Source organism: Oreochromis niloticus, linkage group LG11 (assembly GCF_001858045.2).
Source record: "Oreochromis niloticus isolate F11D_XX linkage group LG11, O_niloticus_UMD_NMBU, whole genome shotgun sequence".
In the NCBI taxonomy this organism is placed as follows: Eukaryota; Metazoa; Chordata; class Actinopteri; order Cichliformes; family Cichlidae; genus Oreochromis; species Oreochromis niloticus.
The window spans coordinates 26,911,799-26,925,459 of record NC_031976.2 but is presented as its reverse complement, the minus strand read 5'-3'; the positions used below and the strand labels follow the sequence as shown (position 1 = coordinate 26,925,459).

Sequence of the window (13,661 nt, the reverse complement as noted above, 5' to 3'; positions counted from 1 at the left end):
CACTTATCAAAGTTACTCTTTCACTAGAAACCTGTCCTACCTGTTCTTCTGCCTTATTTTCTCTCTCCTCCTCCTCTCTCTCTTGACTGTCTGACCCACTCCTACTTCTTGCTGCTGATTTAACATGACTAGCCTCAGGAAAAGTTGCTCAATGTTAATGTTTGACAAGTAGGAAGAAGGTCCTTCGTTGCCATATCAAGCAGCGTTAGACACACAGCCACACTCTTTCAGTTCTCCTTCTACTCAAAGAGTTTGTTTGCTGCTAGAGGGATTACATATTCAAATCAAAGGGAGATCGAATGAAGGACAACTATGGGTGAGTCAGCATTATCAGTTTTTTCTTAATAATTCAAGGTCATTTCTGAGTATTTTGACTAACAGTTGCCTTTTTGCTGGGAATTTGTGGCAGTGGTAAAGAAAAGCTGCTAAGTGTTGACAAAAGTTAATGGATTTGTATCTGCTTGAAATGCTCCTCCAGGAATTTATGTATTGTACCTGACATGTACAGGCATGCAAAAATACGAAACCTTACTCTACAGATACTAGAGTGCGTACGTTCTAGCTCTTGCACAGACTGTATATACAAGATTTGTGTTTGCTAAACAATTAGGGAAATTTTTACATACATCCAACATAACAATGCCACACTTTCAGTTCTTTCAAGAATCTCTAAAGTTCTCTTTATATTCAGGAAAATAGTAACAACATGAATAGTTGTTTCACTTCTCTATGATAAATGAAAACTAAGCGTTTTAACTGTAATAATCCACATTCAAGCTCATATTTGTTTCTAGCCTCCACTGCTTAGGGGTTTGTCTTGGTGTTTTAAGATGTCAGGGCACATCACTTGTGAGACAAGTTACACCAGCCTTTGTGCAAAGAATCTAATTTTCTGCCCCATTTACGGATGCACTGTAGAGGTGCTGGTGCTGATCGACTTTGAGAGCAACTCAGACGACGAGCTCACAGTGAGGGAGGGGGATGTGGTCAAAAATGTCACCAAGGCCAGTGAGGAAGGATGGCTGCAGGGGGAGCTGAGAGGGAAGAAAGGCATCTTCCCTGCCAACTTCGTCCAGGTCTGCCAAGGCTTTACTGTCCACAGTACTGTACTGTTTGCTATGCATATATGTGTGTTCATCTACATCGCATGCAACATGTGTAAAATATGACTTATTTGGTTTTAACAGGAGGTCCCAGTCTATTTGAGAGGAGAGAGCAAGAGGGAACCACGAAGCATTAGAACAAGTAAAATGCAGAGTTTGAATTCTCAGCACTTTCTGTTCTTTACTGTCATAACCTTAAAAAGCAGGAAAGGAGTGGCAGACGCTTTAATCAGAAAGCATTTAAAGCAGTTTTTAAAGATGGTTTAAAATTGACACCCAACAGAATTATGAAATGACTTTGCTTTCCAAAAAAGGGAAAAAAAAAATGATAGAAATCTAATGAATAAATGCAATAATCAGTTCAATCTTAATTCAGTTATACAGCACCAAAAGTCGCCTCAAGGTGCTTTATATTGCAAACACTTTGTCGACAGTGGGAAGGAAAAACTCCCTTTTAACAGGAAGAAACCTCCGGCAGAACCTCCAGGCTCAGGAAGGGGCGGGGCCATCGGCCGCGACTGGTTGGTGTTAGAGAAGAATGCACATTACAAAAAAAATATGAGCAACTGTTTTGTTGTGAAATAAAAGTTCTATAACACTGATATCCCTAACTTAGAATAGTTCCAATGGTGTGCAAAAGATCCAAATTAACCACGCCGGTAATGCAGCGTCAGCCACATTTAATACTACTATAAGTAAATTTCCTGCTAAAAAAAATGACTCTTGCTATAAAATGAGCCATCACAGCAATACAGTAAAAATAGTTATTACAATAATATTCAAAACAGGCTGCTTTTTACATTTACCACATCCTTGCAATGCAAAGTATATCTAATTCTGCTGTAGAGAAAAAAATGGGACTTTGAGGGAACAGACATGCTCAGAATGTGAATTATTGCTCCAAGCTATGCAATCTTAGCACTTTCCTGTTGAAACTTGACAACGATGCTTTCTAGCCCAAACACATTGTTAAAGAGCTCTGACTTTTTCATTAGAAGAACATTATGAACTTTACTTTGTCTGACAATTCTTTCTTTTTCTTTTAGCGAGAAAGAAACCGACAAGAAAATGTGAGGTACTGTTTCCCTACAGTCCCGTGAATGAAGACGAAATGGAGCTGGTTGCTGGTGACACTATAGAGATCATCAGTGAGGTACAGTTCTTATCACCCTTATGGCTTTAACACTTACATCTGAACTCTAAATTAGCAAACTGTAAGTCACATGTTAGCAGTAGATTAGGGGCTTAAAATAACTAGGTTGTGGCAGGTGAAAAGGAATCTCTGCGATGACATGACAATGAATACCTGACAGCAGCTGCTGAGAAGTGAGGCATTTTCCTGTCACTTCCTGAAGCTGCCCTGTAGTCAGAACCCTGCCCTATAGGGATGATATGTAAATCAGGGTGTTGTTGATGTGTTTGCTCAGCCTGAACCTCTCTGGGTAAATAAACAAAGTTTTGAATATGGCTTTATTTGACCGATCTCTTTTTATTTATAATTAAACTGACAGTTCACAGCAAGCATAAGTTGTCTGAAATCCTCGTGAACTGATCAGACTGGTCCTGGCAGTTCTGAGAATCATTCGTCAGACACCTTAAACAGGCCGATCAAGTGTCTGGAATGCACCACAAGATGATATTTCATGTAAACTTGAGGTGGTAGTGCAGCTATTTACTTGTAATTTCACATATTTTTAGCTTAAGCGATGTTGAGGATAGTCAAGTCAAGTAAAGTCAAGTCATATTTATTTAAATAGCACATTTAAAAGATATCAAGTGTCAGACAAAGTGCTGAACAGAGGGATAATATAATCAAATAAAAAGAATTAAAACAGATAAGATGGTTGTTGGTCTGATGGCTGACTGTATCCACAATTTACAATAAATCTCAGAGTATTGTACAGATTTCAGTAAAATAAGATTAATTTGTCTCGGTTATGGCTGTTAGTGAGTCTCCTTGACTTCTCAGTAGATTTTAGTTTTCTCATTAATTTGTTTAATAGCACCAACCAATGACAACAGAGATTGTTGAATGTTTTTTTTCCTGTACAATATGCATTATAATCAAATAACCTGTGAATGTTGATGGCTCATGACCTACTTTGCATGACAGATTGAAGATGGATGGTGGATGGGGGTGAAAAATGGCAAAGTAGGAGCATTTCCATCAAACTTTGTCAAAGAAATTTTCATTTCTCCCAAAGGTTGGTGGCAAAGTCAATGAACAGAGTTTTTTATAGTTTCATTTTTCATATATAACTTTTAACATTTTTCATCTAAACAGATGTAAAATACAATGAGGGCAAGGCAAGACCAAAACTCGACGCTGTGTTCAATAAGGAGGTTCGTAACAATGGAAAAGCTTTTCTAAAATATGTATGAGCTGTTTTCCTTTTACTTAATGGTATCTTTGTTCCCATTCAGATAACTCAGAGAGCAAGTGTTAGGAACAAAGCCAAAAAATGTAAGTTCAGAGTTTTATACATTTACATCACATGCTAGCTTTCTCACATGAAGCACTGGTTCTATTTCTGAGCAGCATTTTAAAAGCTGCTAGATTAGTATACAACGTCAGTGGGACAAGTGGTAAATCCTTGTACTTTTACCTTTATGGGTGGGGTCAAACCAAAATACTTCACAGCAATATTCGTTGATTAACTACTTCACAGAGACATCAAAGTGAGCGATCTTCCAGGGTTAAAGGTTTATAACTTACCTCAAGTATTGCAGTCTTTTGTAATCTTTGCTGTTCTTTGATTTAGTGTTGTTCCAGGGTGGATAGAATTAGTCATCACTAGTGAAACCTCCTCACACGTACGACAGTTTCTGCAAAGTTAATAATCACATTATTTCTTAACACCATATCTCCTCAGCTATGGAGTGTTGCAAAGTCATGTTTGACTACAAGGCCAAAACAGAGGATGAGCTGGAGCTGAAAAAAGGAGATGTTGTTAAGATACTGAACAAGGTTTGAGCACACTTCTTTATTTTTTTATCAGCTGTTTTATGCTGTCACACTTATGACAGACTAATAAATTCCCCTGGATAATTTTGCTTTAAAATGTACCATATGGTTCTTCCAGAGAAACCAGTTGTGTCACTTTCAAGACTGACTAGGCTTAAGGACAGAAATGTGGCACTTGTCCAGACATGCTACGGAAAAAACTATTTGAGATAGCTACTTCGTGTTGACACGTCGTGATCTGCTTGACTTTTTGATGACCTTAGGTTCAGAGATTTCAGATCCCTAAGGACAGAAGCTTGTTTTAACCTCTCTCAAATGACTCTTTAATCACTATCTGAAGGAAACGGCAGATGAAGGCTGGTGGGAGGGAGAGCTAAACGGCCGGTGCGGCTTCTTTCCTGATAACTTTGTCATGGTGATTCCACCAATAAACAGCTTGCAAGTAAGTGGACAAAAACACAATTTCAAACATAACCCTGTTGGACTGGAGTTTAACTGCACTGCAATGAAACCATGGGCATGCTTCGGAGTAATTAATGCTATGCATACTTTTTTGTCATTTTGAAATGCCCTTTAAATACAAAATACATTATGTCTATTTTAGCAAGTCTGCAACCAGTATTCAGTGACTCAGTACTGTCTTTAAATACCGTCTGCTTTGGAGTTACTCACTGAAATTTCCCATTTGTGGAAACAGTGTGTAGAATATGGGACAAAGTATAAGGCACATGGAGTACCAGAAAACTTACTTTTTCATTTCTTTTTCCTCCTGTAGACGGGGACCATAAGCCAACCACCTGCACGCAACAACTCCAAGAAACTCTCAGGTAAGAGAACAGCATGAATGTTTCCCTGATCAAATAAAGAAGCACAGGGGTTGAAGCTCTTTGAAAGTATGATGTGGAGCTTGACATATAGAGGTTCACGACCAAGTCGGAATTTCTGACTGCAGCAGTGTTTTGCCTGGCAGTGTGCTGACTGTTTGGCCTGTAATGAGTTAGGCAGGTCAACATTTACACAGTGTGGCTTTACATAATAATTCAATAAAATATGAAAGTTTGTTTTTTTAATTATTGGCCTTTATAGTGATCTATGAGAAAAAAAAATGAGGGAAAAAATTACCCTGAAGTCAGAGGAACTATTTGAACATTTCTTGAGGTTACATGCATTCCACATAACGATTCATCAGACGCAAACAGTGACATGCCCTAGTTACATTTACAGTAGATATGAGACGTTTTCATCTTGTGACCATGCGAAGGAGGTTAAACAGATTTAAACACTCTGTCCTGTAACACACAGCATAAACTCCCTAACCCACAAATGGGGCCACGCAGGGAAAACTCCTCATGAAAAAAATGCAAAAGAGCAGCAAATTCTGGCAACCTGAATCCTGATAATATAAGATTTCTAAACTAAATTAAGTATTGATGTTGTATTTAAACAGTTTTAAAGAAGAGAGTGCCCATTAAAGCACCCTTTGAATTTCTTAGAGGTAGAAATTTAATCTATGACTCACACGGCAGGATGTGGTTCATGGAAATTTTTTTGTACCATCAAAAGTGTCTGCCCAAACAGCTTTTTAAAAGGATTCAAAATATGCACCCTCACTGAAACTTAAATAGGCAGGTGAAAATAAGGCCAAAGGAAGTGGCACCAGCACTATGAGAATTACAGTGCAGCCTTGTACCAAATTGCACTCATCATTTCCACACAGTATCACTTGAAAGATTTTCACAGGAAGTCTCAGACTGTAGTAAGATGGGGGATGGTTAAACTGGTCATGTGACATAGTTTAGGAGTCTTGGAGGAAACAAGGGGGTGGGGGACAGAGGAGAGCTCTGTCACAGATTTCCACTACCAGCAGCACTTGAGCTTCTTCTGCTCTGTGGATGGTTTCTTTACAGGGGGATTGTTGCACAATGCGTTGCATAACACTCAAGGTAGGCTTCCTCTGTCTTCATCCGATCCGTTATACATGTCTGAGTTTGATGTTAAGACTAAAGCAACATTTTTTTGTCCTATTTATTGAGGTCTTTGCATTGGAGCAGTTTTACTTCTTAGATTGCATTCATTCAGCAGGCCTGTAACCACACAGCTCATCTTATCTGTTTGAGAATAATCACTTCACTTGCTTGACAAACAGAGATCTGTCACATAACTTTAAGGGTTTAACCTCTCTCCAAGGTAAGTCCTCTTACGGGCTGTATTTTTTTCATATGAGATGACCCAGAGTGCCAGTCCGTGATCAGTTTGTTAAGACCTGGGAACTGTAACTGCATCGCTACTAAATCTAGCTGTTACCTGATTTGCTCTAATTACGTGCATATCTTTTTCATAACACGCCACTCGTAAACCTTAAATTTGAACACCATTAGCATTTTTCTAAACCATAATGCTTTTTGGACAGTCTTTTAGTTCTTTGCAAAACAGTCATGCACTTTTGTCATGAACTGAGGGCAGCGTAATCAAAATCAGAAGAAACCACACTTGCAAATATTATTTAAACAATGGCACATTTGCTCAGCATGCCTGCCCTGCACAGCAACAGCACGCTCATTCACTCATTCGGCTACAGACAAAAACATCTGGGCAATGCTCTGCTGATCAAGAGAACTTTCAGCGAAACTGCAAATGTCTGATAAGACCTTTTTTTCCTGTCAAAAGCACAATGTACGACATCACTGCTTTTGTCTGTGCTGCCATTGTTATGGCCGTACTAAATAAAGAGCCTTGAGCATTTTAAATGAGGAGCCGTTACATTTGTGTGACAAATGCAAGTAGTAATCAGCGATAAAATTTAATTTAATGGGTTTTTTTCAGTAAAGACAGAGGAATCAGCAATGGAGAAAGTCGGTCCAACAACAACAAAGACGAGTAGGTAGAGATGGTAGATGCTTTTATTTCCGTACTAATTCATCTTAAAAAAAAATCCTGCTGTGGACTAATGCGATGATTTTGTTTTGCAGATGATAAACCAGAGCCTAAAGACCTAAGAAGCAATCCTCCAACCAAAGTTAAGCTTCCACCCATCAACAAACCCAGCCCGCCTCCAGTCAAAGACAAGCCGAACAAGGTTTTACCAAAGTGAGTTTTACAGAAGCGTCTGTGATGTTCTCTCTCACTACTTGTAACTCCATGTGAAACCACTTTCTGGAGACCTGACCAGAATAGTTATTCATATGCGGCCTTTCTAAAGCAAATAGGCCCTCAGAAAATGTCAGGAACACTTTCTCCTCTCTGGTCTGGCACCAACAGTGGAGCATTTAGATGTTCAAGGTTTTTGGTTGTAACCACCAGTTGCTATGGTTTCCTTAAAGAAGAATGCCAGGATGCCTGACATTTAGTGGCTCAGTGGAAATTGTGGGATGAGTCAGATCAGGCCGAAACAGACGAGAGCAGCCCATTTCCTGTTTCCTGAGCTATCACTCACAAACAGCCTTACACACACAAAATTGAGAAAACAAAAACAGGCCCGTCTTGAGAAGAAAACACGCTTTTGAAAAGTGTTTCTGTGCAAATTTGCCTTTTTCAGCTTCTTTAAGACTCCTCCTTCATGTTTATCTAAGCTTATCCACAAGGCTTTTACAGCCAGGCAGATTTTTCAAAAAACTCATCAGTTATAACCAGCATTTGAAACGTTATAAAACTTAAGTAGTAACTCTGAATACAGAGTTACTATAGAATATTATAGTGATTTTTCAAGACTTCATTTGCCATGCTCTGCACCTGCACCAGCACCAGCACCCAACTGTATTCAGGAAACCGGAAACCACATACAAACTCTCCAACCCTCTGCGTCAGTATTTGTTCACTAAACACATCAATCGATTTCTTTATATCAGATCTGAAATTCAGATCATTCTGTTTGTCTGTAATTTTAAAAAAGGCCTGTTCATTCGAAGGTATATTGTTGTTTTCTGTAGAACAAATGGTGATGTGGCAACTGTTCCACCGAAACAACCGGAGGAGAAGGAGACCGACGAGTTTGATGGATTGGTACTGCCCACTGAAAAGCTGAGCCATCCCACAGCAAACAGAGCCAAACCTCCACAGAGGAGACCACCGTCAGGACTCCCCATTGCAGCGCAAGTATGTCGCATTAGCGACCAATAGCGATCGATCTGTGTGGCAGTGTGCATAACACAGACGCGAAGAGCTTCATAAGAAACACTGAAATTAAAACCTGCATACCCACATGAGTAGGGTTGTCAAAACAAGTCATTCTCAATACTAAAAACGACTGTCAGAAGAGATATTGATTTGCAACAGTATCGATACGGACAGCGCCGTCTTTGCTTCCTTCTGCTCACACACTTTTAGACAGTACCTACATGCAGGCGTCCACAGAGTCCCTCCCCTTACCAGCAGCTAAAGCGGTTGACATTCACAAGATTACAAGAATAAACACCTGGAGGAATTTTGAGAAGTCAAAAAAGCTTCCATTTTAACAACCCAAACATGGATATTATTGTTGCTCTTCTTCTAATCTTCATTCTTGTTTTGGGAGTTTGAGGGTTTTTTTTGCTCCTGTGGTATCAAAAATGGTATTGGGTATCAAGTATTTTCCTGGGTATTGATATAGTGTTAACCAATATTTCCGCAGATGAATCAAAGGTTTATCAGTTTTCTGTTTAATTTTGTGCAGTCAGTTAAAGCACAATTGTTTGAAATAGTCCTTAATACTTTTAGTGATTCTTATAAATATTGTATCCATGTTGGGATTAGAACCATTATTAGCTAATAATTAATTATTAGCACAAAATTAAATATTAATTTTGTGCCTATGTAGTTCACACTTGTGTTGTTGTCATGTTTTAAGACCATCTTCACACCTGAAGCCCTGAACCTTTACAGACAGTACCCCATGGAGGTGTACATGGGAATGCTAATGATATCTGATATCATTTGATAATACAATAAACAGTCTTTACTCTGCCACCTCCCTGGTTTAAAGTCCATGCTGTGTCCGGTTGCACTGATTTGTGCAGTTGTGACTTTAGGGCGGCTAACTGTTATTGCATTGGCTTCATGTGTTTTGTTTCATTCATGCTCTGCATATTGAGAGTTTCTGAAAGGGACCATCTCCTAATGTATGCTACACACAACCTGATTCTCCCGACGCTGTCAGAAGACAATTTTACAGAAAAGTGACCAGTTTTTATGGACAGCCCTCTTGCTCACTGACCAAGAAGTCATTTGGAAAAATGAAAGAATTAGAAGAAAGAGAAAGCGAGCTTGTACTTGACCGCCCAAAAAACCCACCTAGCTGTTAATCCTGCAAAGCTGAAAACCCAGAAATCCTAAGGCATGCTGTGAAGAATGACTATTAGCAATGATTGACATTTAAACTTGACTGTTCTTCTTTTGTACTGCTAGAGCAACACGGACCAGATAGATGCAGAGCCAACACCAAAAAAGTTTGAAACGGAGATACTGGCTGGCTTGCAAAAGGTTTGTAACACTCTGTGTTCTGGGTGAAATATGAATGAAATCACATAAGTTTGAGTTCAAAAAGTTGTTCTATGTAGGAAAATGTGCAGTATGAATTTTACACAATTAAAATCATTTCAGACAACAGAAAATCTTCTGCCCAACCCTCCAAAGCCCGACCTTCGACCCAAGACACCACCTCCAGTTCGACCAACACCACCCAAAGTTCTCGTAGATAACAAAACTGTGACCTTTAAAGACGAGCCAACTGTGGAAAGCCTGCAGGCTGAGATCAAAGAGCTCAGGATGACTTTGGAGCTGCTTGAGAAACGACAGGAGTGAGTTTAATTCACTTGTTTTGCAGCCAAGTTTGAAACCTGAGACATGACAGGTTTATGACAGGCTAAAAGTTACTTTACGAAATTAAGACAATTTTGTAAAGATCTTCATTACATTTCAGCTAACCCTCTTCTAAAATAAAAAAGAAAGATGCCTTGTACCACAAACATACACAGGAAGTGACTAATTCAAACCTAGCAGAGAAATACAAATGAATGTAACTGTGCATGTTCCATCATAGGAAACCCCCCCTCCAAAAAAAACCTGACTCAACAGCTCTTTTCTATCTCTTGATCTGAAACGTTACAGCAGCCTGAGTGATAAACATGTGCGACACTCTGCAGAGCTGTAGACATTTCATTTCCTGATCAGTGAGCTTCTTAAGCCGTTTGATGAGTTTGAACTCATCAACCATCAGTTTGAAACTCAAATTACTGTTGTTCCCTAGTCAGTAGCTGAATGTTTTGCATTATACCAGTAAAACCTTTGACAGTATATGTTAATTACACAAATACACAAATCCTACTGGGATGTGTGTGAAGACTTCTGTAACTGTATCTCAAGCCGTGTTTGTGTAATCAGTTTTCTAATAGATAAAAAGATTTTCTAAATGCGTACTGATATTTGTGAATGTGTATTCAGGATCAGTGTGTGCATAATGCATGCACAGATCTGTAAATGTCTACACAGTTATTAATAGATGAAACTAAACATTTTGATCCAGCAGCTTCCTGCTTGGCTGCTATGGTAGACCTACAAAGGCATGTGGCGATCTGTCTGTAAATCTGAGGTGTTGTCTGCTCTGAGCTCACACTCACAAGCTCAAACATACCACTAAATATAACACCTGGTGATTTCAAGTATGAAACTGCTGAACGGGGCGGGTCATGGCTGTGGCTGCAGTTGCAAGCTTGACTACAATGAAATCTTAAATTGCTTTAAGTTTAAGATTCACACGTTTGTGTGTTTTCAGAAAGTATAGCGGGTGATATTTGCCAAGGTTTGTGAAAATATAACAAAGTCATTTATTGCTGAGACGTATGTGTCTAAGTAAACACTTGAGTTAGTCATAAACCTGTGCAGTTTGGATCCTCAAACAGCTGTTGATTTTTTTTAGCGAATAAGTGTTTTAGTTTATTTATTTATTTACTCATTCTAAACAATCTTTTAACGCTTGTATTAATCTCTGTATGTATTCATTATTTTTGTGGCGTATGGAAGATTGCAATGGGTTTGTGTAGCGTAACCCCAATTTCTCCCAAGGGAGACAAAAAAAGAGACTTTCACTTAGACAGCTGCATCTACAAAAACAAAAATTTGAAAACATTTGCATATCTGTGTACCAGATTTTGAGGTTTGTGTGTTGTTGTTGTTTTTTACATAAATTGCACCCACACCAATGCCCTAGCATATCTGCAAAAACTTATACTACCATAATACTTCAATAAAATTAAACTATAAAAATCAATGTCTTTCCTGTTAGAGCTACAGAAGTAACTTTCTAAATAGATTATTATCTTGACCGGCACTGCACAGTGTTGTTGACCTATTTAGACTTACCAGCATCTCCAACCTCCTCATTTTGTTTTCTTTGTCTCTTTTTATAAGGCGAGACATGCAGGAAGTGAAAGAAGAACTGAGGGATGAAAGAAACAAAAGACTAGCATTGCAGGTCAGTGTCTTGACTTTTGCGAGTGTTAATACTGCCTGCCTGCTGCATAATATGGAAATATAAGCAGCAGTTGTGGTTCCAAGATCATGAGCGCGGTATAATCAGTTGTTTAAAAGGGTTCTTTTTGTTGTTGTTTCTTACAGGAGGAAGTGCAGAGTTTGAGGATGAAGCAATAATCCCAACACAGACTGTGACTAAGCTGCTTGTCTGACACTGTGCCATGCGAGCTCTTGGACTGCAAATTTCAGAAAATGAACATTTTTTTCTGACACTGAGAAAGTAAAAAAAAAAAAACCTCCCTAAACAGTATAGCTGGAGTTAATATCAAGCTACTCCTGTACTGGAGCGAAAGAACCAGATCCTCCAGAAGACTTTTAAGTAACATGCTGTTTGATATTAGAATGCAGGTCCTCAGTTGGGTATGCCTGGAAGCAAATTACTGTTTTACATGTTTTCTTTTTCGATCGTCTTCTTTATTACTTTTATTGTGGATTACAGGTTAGGCTATTTTTAATATCAGAATTTGTAATATATGCAGCTGTACATAGGAGGAAATATTGTTAAGTGTTTTACAAAGAGCTAAAGGATAATTTACATCATCATTATGGGGTTTGTTACCTGAATGTCAAGTGAGATACTACTGTCCAAACTGCCATGTTAGTGAATTTATGCAATGTAATGTTGCAAAGATCCACTAGAGGGCCCTCTTTGCCTATTTGTTTTTTGTTTTTGTTTTTTACATAAGGTGTTAAGTTTTGCTGTGATTGCTGGGATTTATGGAAATGACCTGGCAAAGTAACCTCACATTGGAGAAGAAAAAAAAGTATAAAAAATACATTCTTCATCCAAAACAGTAACTGTGTTAACATTTAAGATTTAAGCGAATGGCTCATGTTAATGGATAGTGCCTTAAGAGGGGGGAAAAAAGGAAAAGAAAAGAAATAAAACTGTGATTTAAAGCACCAGGAGTTTGTGGTCAGTTTGTGTCAGAGAAACACTGACTCACTCTTAAAACACCAAAAAGTGACTCATCAGTGGATGCAGAACACATGGGAGGAAAATTATGGAGAAATTATTACACCCATAGCAGGAACAGCTTTAGACAATGCAGTCTTCACAACATGCTAATGGTAGTACCTCTGGAGCTATTTAGGAATCAAGCTCTGAAACTTTGATGGAAACAAAAGAATACTGTGAATCATGCCGATTAATGATGTGTTCCTTTATGGACAAACAGCAAAACAAAGAGTCTGCTGACAGTGCACAAACCTTTCAGAGGATATCTAAAAACAATAATGTCCTCTCTGTGAAGACCTGCACGTGATTTAAATGTTTATTAAAGGCAAGTTCTTCTTACAGCACAGATACACCAATAAAGTGGAATATCTGCACAAATACTTAAAGTCTTAGATGGTGACCTCTGCACAGTGTACAGTAACACTGGTGGAATTTAAACTCTGTAGGGAGCACTGAAAATGAAGTAGTGAAAAAGTTTTCAGAGTCCAGAGGTCAGACACACACACACACACACACACAAATCCCAAGTTAAATTTAGAAATAATGAAAGATGTTGACAAAGAAAGCGAGACAGATACTGAAACAAATCTGGTTTTGTACAGCTTGTACAGATTTGTCATCTAAGCTTAAAAGGAACATTGTATTCTGATTCTTGGCTCAGCTATTTTTACTTTGGAACTGTGAAGCTTTGCACAATTAAAAAGCACTTCATTTCATAATGCCTGCTCTATAGCCCCTTAGTTGAGCCATCGCCTGAAACAGCAGTAACATTAGCTCCAGTAAGTGTCTTTAAACATCCCGTCCTCCCTAAAAGCCCACTTCCTACTGAGTGTCCAGCTTCCAGAAGCCAACTAAGGGGCAGCTCAGTGTTTATGAGCACCACCGCTCTCTCTCTAAGACCAAACTGTAAACCTATTATCATATTTTTCCTCATTGTTTAATCGTAAATTAAATATGTCACCTTTAATGAGATATCCATACAGATATATTTTCTTAATGTTTAAACTTTGAAGTCAAATAAGTTCAGTTATGGCTTTATGGCTTTCCTAACTAGATTTCAATCATGTTGATGTTTACTTAAGGACTGCACACAATCAAAGCTGCTAATTTCTCTAAGCCACTGACCACAGGA

General features: G+C 38.6%; 1 protein-coding gene across 2 annotated transcripts; it reads left to right on the top strand.

The window, feature by feature from the left end:
• Positions 1-100: 100 nt before the first annotated feature.
• Positions 101-12,474, top strand: sh3d21 (SH3 domain containing 21). 2 transcript variants are annotated; one of them, XM_005455295.4, is made up of 17 exons: positions 101-316; positions 919-1,076; positions 1,188-1,245; positions 2,150-2,256; positions 3,217-3,307; positions 3,388-3,446; positions 3,528-3,567; positions 3,977-4,071; positions 4,409-4,510; positions 4,844-4,895; positions 6,892-6,945; positions 7,038-7,155; positions 7,995-8,160; positions 9,448-9,522; positions 9,643-9,839; positions 11,449-11,512; positions 11,656-12,474. In XM_005455295.4, exons 1-17 carry the CDS (start codon positions 313-315, stop codon positions 11,686-11,688), a joined length of 1,473 nt encoding a protein of 490 aa, XP_005455352.2. In that variant the 5' UTR covers positions 101-312; the 3' UTR covers positions 11,689-12,474. The 2 variants fall into 2 exon arrangements, with proteins under 2 accessions (XP_005455352.2, XP_019220097.1); XM_019364552.2 differs by lacking the exon at positions 1,188-1,245.
• Positions 12,475-13,661: the final 1,187 nt, after the last annotated feature.